A 6,184-nucleotide genomic window follows, 5' to 3' on the forward strand; every position below is an offset into this window, starting at 1 on the left:
ACATAGGTCATTATAGCCTCAGCACAAATCAATCGATTCCTTCTTCTCAAGCCACATTCTTACCGTCACTTATCAACCTTGATTGTTTTATGTAGGCGTATGTGTTTCCACTTCCTACCTCACTCATCACGTCTGACTATAAATATCGACTAACGCTTGATTAAATCGAGTCGGCTTACATGGCTTCTTCACCGCGCGTCATTCCACTTCGTTCTCTCCGCTAGTTTGTCTGGATCAATGATTGTACGAAATATACGTATTCGGAATTTATTCTCCTATTTGACTTATTTAATTCTGTTCTTCATCAAAGCGAGTTAAGTCGATGATTAAATACGAGAATTGGTGACATATATATTGCGACAGAAAAATCATTAGATAACTATCATTCATATGATCCAAGTGGAGTCGGATATGGGGCCACTTAAAATTTTTATGCACAATCCACTCTGATTGGTAATGAGTATGGTCAATGATGCAGAATCTCCGAATGAGAATGAATTATCTGTTCTGTGCACTCAAGTTTTCAATGATTCGTGCAGAACTGCATATAATCACTATTTGTTCTACAATAAGGAAATGTAATATGTCAGGCTAACCACCGAAATCTTATCTGTTGCCGTAAAACATCATTTAAAGATGTATTTAATTATTTGAAAGTTGGTAACAAGTGGAGATTAACGAAAGAAAAATCCTAGCATGCTTGAATGCAACGACCAAGTTTACATCACAAGTATTTGACTTCAATGAGTCCTGTTAAACTTATAAAACATGAAAACTCTTTCATGCGATAGTGCGCAGACAAAAACAATCAGCCTATCTAGATATAAAGCGCATAGATAATTTTGTTAGCGATCCAAACATACATTTTGGAAAATAGTTGCTGTCTGAAAGTCGACAATTATCGCTTCTTAATCGATTATCAACAAGTGACACAGAGAACACTGAATGATTCAAAAACTGAAGCATTTCACTTGACTAAAAGCAACATAGATTATTGGTAACCATACATTGAAATATATGATATGAAAGAAAAGTCAGGATCACTGGCTACCAAAATAGGGCGACTAGTGTAGGGACATATTACCGTTTTCATTCATACTCATATCAATCACTGGGCATATTGTAATCTAAACTAATCAATTCACTGAATTCGATCAATAGTCGTTAAGTTAAAGTATTCAAACTAACAATATCCAACTTGCCATTATCTTAAGCCTCGTAAAGGAACAATGACACAATCTTAAGTATCTCACTTCGAATTAATTGTTATATTATGATCTGTTCAATTCACCAAGCGTTTTACACAAGCTTTTACACAGCTAATAAATCCGTACATTAATAAATAGGATCTTTCTCGTTTACTACAAGTTTGAATATTTCAAAAATTACGAAAAACTGTCAAAACTTTCTTCATTAATTCTCAGCAGTAGAATAACCGCTAACAAGAATTCCTTAGTAGGTTGAGAAGAACCATTAGTTCGATTGACTATTTGAAATATCAATCCTACAGAGACAGTAACTGAGGAGTTCAAATTCAGACAGAATTAATTATAAGCCAGATTATTTAAAGATAAAAATGTGAATGAAATACCTAATCAAACAATTAATCACTCTGTCCATAAATTATAACTGAAGTCTATTTTACGATTGCTTTTTAAATAATTTTATGAACCAAATTCCAATTGTCAAAATGGAGGAATCCAACTATCGATAGACGAAACATGATGACATGTAAAGTTTGGCCGACTGACGCTTAGTCACGTCATGAGACCAAATTACCACCAAAGGTTTGAGATCAACCACATGACCACTAGTCAGAATAGTTTTTTTCTTAAAATAAAATGATACTCTTATACGCAAATCATTGACAGAAATGTAACAAGATCAAGTGTTATGAACGACTGATATGAATATCGATGCGACAGGTCATTCACTCTCTCTCCGAATGCAGTGGGGTTAGTTTTAAGCCTTTCATACCAAAAGTCTATAATATTACTGATCTTTGTATCTTAGGTATAGATTAAAGATAATCGATTAATCATTACTTTACTGAAAAGAACATTTTATTCTGACAGAAACAAAAGAAAAACTTAAGAAAGCTGTGTACATAGTTGTTTACTGACACTGATTAGTAATATACTACTAGAACATGAGCCAATTCTATTCAATAAGAATAAACTAAAAGTGAATAAAGTAAAAGAAATATACAGGCTAATGGAACTCGGTGATTTGGCTATACAGAAAGACAAGCATACACTCATTTACGTAGTATGCTTCATAGAAAGAAAACAAATGATGAAAGCACAAGAAAAACAATCCAACGTACATATACACCATGTGAAAATGTTTAATATTAAATAGGATGTGCAATAAAATCACGTTTACAGATCAGTTGATCATTTGATTCGGTACATCGATGATGATGGGGAAGCGCATGTAATTTTGTCGTATTATTATCGCGTGTTTTCCTAATAGTTCTTCGCATAGAACAAGATACAGATGGCGACGATGTAGAAAAGTGAATTCGATTATTCTTGTCACATTTTACAGGATTCGCTGATTTTAATATTAATATATCAGAATAAGGATTATTATGACCATTTGTAATTGGTTTCAATGAGGCCACACCACCGATTGGTGTTTTCTCCAGATTTTTTAAAGCCCGTTCAATTCGATGTATAGCTGTTTTGGTTTCTATTTGATGTTTTGAACGACGATGATTGATGCTGCACGCTATAAAACAAAACAGCCAAATAATATTGATTAATAATAATGGGATTTAAGTATGAAATTAGTTTAGATAGGGAGAGGGAATGCGGTGGTTTGCAGGGATGATTGAATTTTCATTCTTTACACCATCGAGGATGACACAATGGCCTAGTACTGAACAGCTGAATAATAGCAGTGTTAAATCTGAGCGTGTGTCGTCCATGTCATGACTTGTAGCCTGCTGTCTAACATCAGGTAACAAAATCATCAGTCAAAATATCGACTCCTATGACTCTCTCCCTGAGCTAAACAATTATATGCCAGTCAGCACTAGCACATTAAGTCATTGGCGGGTCCTTACTGGTCCTCGATTCGGTGGCTTCTCTCTCTCTCCCTTGCGCATTGAGTCCAGAACACAGTAACTATCCTACATTATATGAACATCATATTTCAAGCAATAGGTAGTTCATACACAAACACAGTTGCAGGTGAACTCAAACACTATATCATACGAATCTACTCAAAGGGATAGTGTCAGTGGGATATACATTGGATTCAAGTATGTTCCGGTCAGAATCGTATGAGAGCATACTGATTGGCTACTTTTTAACCAGTCGGCGCTAGCAGATACTTGCAGAAGACTCTAGAATCTTCTTACGTAAAAATTATAAACAAACTAACGCATTTTTTAGTGTCATTTCTACTTCCATCTAACCTTGTTATTTGGAATATAATTACGTTCCTGTTTAATCATGTTCTGATTTGGATACTTGTTGAGTGAGTAATGTCCAATACTAAATAATAGGAGTAGCTGGGCAGTAATAGGAAAATTTATAACAACAACAAACCTTCTCTTGTCCCCTATGCTTCTTGTCAAACCTACAAACTCTTTCCTTCTCCATATGGCAACTAGTTATAACTAAATTTCACCCATAATCTGTGCTTTCAAACTACGTATATACTAAGGCTTTGCGTTGTAGAATTCACACAAAAATATTACTACAAAGAACTTCAAAATCCCAAATACTATGAACATCAAAGTGTGGTGGTCGAAAGTTTAACTCACGGAGATTCACATTTTAGACATCAAGAAACTCGACAGTAGCTACTCGTGGTCCTACGGGTTTAGATAGATAAAGCATTTATTCCGAAAGTAAAACAATCACCACTTCACATAGATTCCAAACAACAATCGCTCATATGTTGTCCGACTTAGTTTCTGGTCATGTTACCGATTCAACCCAATAAAGATAATCGTGATAAGGAAGAGGGGATGTAAGAAAAGTGCAAGAACGGTATGACATTTTCAAGAACAAAGAATATATCTTTTCTCTACAGTTATTGAGAATAGTTCTCCGACAAATTATTAGTATGACTGCACACACACAAATCAATTTGGTTATCTTCTCACTCTCTCTTCTCACCATCAAATAGACGGTTGGGCTTACACATCACGTACCGGAATTTGAAAACGCACAAAACAAGCACAAATACCAATGATAAAATTGATAATCAGTCGAAGAACAAGCACTCACAAGATGTTCCCAAAGTTAAATTATGAGAATTTATTTTAGAACTTGTTTGAGAATTCTGGCTGAGGTCACGTTTTCCGTATAAATCAGGTATGTGAACATGGGAAGATGAAGCAGACAGGTACTTCGCGTAGGAAGATATTTTCGGAGTACTAAGAAGGAAATAGAAATTGACAAAGTATTGGATGAAATTAATTGAATTTTGTACAAGAATAATCCCAAAATGTGTGAAGCTGAGTGGCAAATTTTAAGTGTTAACATAACCCCCAAACACCCTGGTACGGTCGAGAGTGGAGAGAGTCTGCTCTACCTCTAGAAATGCTCTCACATAGCCACGCGTAATATAGCCTTTAACAGGGAAGTCCTACTCATTGCCTTCTCGTGGCACCGGTGTTGTTTATGAAATTGAGAGGACGAAAAGCGAATGTCCGGCGCTTTAACCGGGTTGTGGGTCCACCTAGGGGAGTTGGAAAACCCTGATTCCAAACCAATGGTGCACATGGGCTCCAGTATCCTGAAGGAACGAATGGCGTATGAACCGATTGTTGGTCACCGGCTACCATGGGACTACATCTCCTTACGATGCTACTCTGCCTTGTGGATCAGACTTTTAGGTCAAAGGCTCGAGGTGTGGCCCCATAAGAAACCACCTACTTAGGTCTGGGTACCCGGGAAGTATCACAGCCCACACAAATCAAGTGACTTGTGTGGCGCATATGTATTTGGTGACCCTTTGTACCAATATTTATGTGTTCAAACAAATAAATAAATAGTGCTAACGGAAGAGCAATCTTAATTAAGGCACACTGTAATATGTTGTCTTACCAGTCGGTCTGATTTAAGTGGGTCTTAACAACAGATCCTGTGAATCTACTCAAAATGGAGGTGGCAAAGTGGTAAAGTTCTGACGATTACATCTCTCGCTTGGGAGAGAGATATCTAAGAAACATCAACGGGTGTGGTTAGTTTACATGAAAGTTTGTCGAAAACTCGAAGCATCTAAAAAGTTATGTACGTTTATTCATGTTATGCTCACTGAAGCGGATGGTTTACTTACTGTTCTGAACAATACCATATAGTTATCTGAAATATTTCACTAGAAAAACCGATGATTAACCGAGTTACATGTAGCCTTCTAGTCGAAAAATCTAACTATAATCTTTTATAATTTTTAATGTTGAAATATATTGATGAACGGTAGCCAGTTGATATACATGTCTACATTCAGATGCGAAACCCCATTAGGTGAGTATTGGAACTAATAAATTGGACACAATATTAGTCAGATCGATTCTTCTGTGTATTTTACAAGAGTATTTTTAAACTTTTTGACCGATATCATAAACATCCTCAGGAAAACTGAGTGAATAGAGCTATTCTATAACACTGTTAACGTACGAAATCTGTTCGTCAGAAATTGTTCCACTAAACGGGTCTTCAATAGAATTGGATAAAACACTTGCAGAATCGCATATGGCCATCATAGCTGATAGTTGAGCTTCACGTTGTATAGCTTCTTCCATTATTCTAAATCTTGAAGCTTCATCGTATGAGCGTTGTGCAACGGTCAATTCGTCTCGAGTTGGCCGAGCAGGTCTAGCAACTAAAGTATGTCCATGAAAATCCAAACCATTCAACCTATGAATAAAAAACAATAGCGGAAATAAATTAAAATAACCCATAGTGTTATTGAATAAGAAAAAGGGAATTCAGGAAGAAAATTTTCTTTTCGACGAAACCATTTACTTAAGCTGTACGTTTGTATATATAGTTATATGGAAAATATATGTCTACAGGAGGCTAGGAAAGATTGCATTATAAATTGATTCGACAATAAATAACAATTGATCAGTTGAACTATCTGACCTATAAATTGTTTTCTTCCTTACCCCTTGATTAGTACTTAACTTCATTTGTTATTTATTGTCGAATCAATTTATAAT

The 6,184-nt window shown here is 35.7% G+C and overlaps 1 protein-coding gene across 1 annotated transcript in view; it reads right to left on the reverse strand.

Annotated features, from left to right (window-relative positions):
- Window positions 1-1,991: 1,991 nt before the first annotated feature.
- Smp_046450 (hypothetical protein) overlaps window positions 1,992-6,184 on the reverse strand; it is a 7,744-nt gene continuing 3,551 nt past the window's right edge. The window contains exons 2-4 of the mRNA XM_018794876.1: window positions 5,640-5,879; window positions 4,245-4,393; window positions 1,992-2,733 (exon numbers count right to left, since the gene is read on the reverse strand). Of these exons, the coding sequence (XP_018647004.1) occupies window positions 2,354-2,733; window positions 4,245-4,393; window positions 5,640-5,764 (654 nt within the window). The 5' untranslated portion in view covers window positions 5,765-5,879 and the 3' untranslated portion in view covers window positions 1,992-2,353. The remainder of the gene's footprint in view (window positions 2,734-4,244; window positions 4,394-5,639; window positions 5,880-6,184) is intronic.

This window comes from Schistosoma mansoni (genome assembly GCF_000237925.1).
Source record: "Schistosoma mansoni, WGS project CABG00000000 data, supercontig 0182, strain Puerto Rico, whole genome shotgun sequence".
Classification (NCBI taxonomy): Eukaryota; Metazoa; Platyhelminthes; class Trematoda; order Strigeidida; family Schistosomatidae; genus Schistosoma; species Schistosoma mansoni.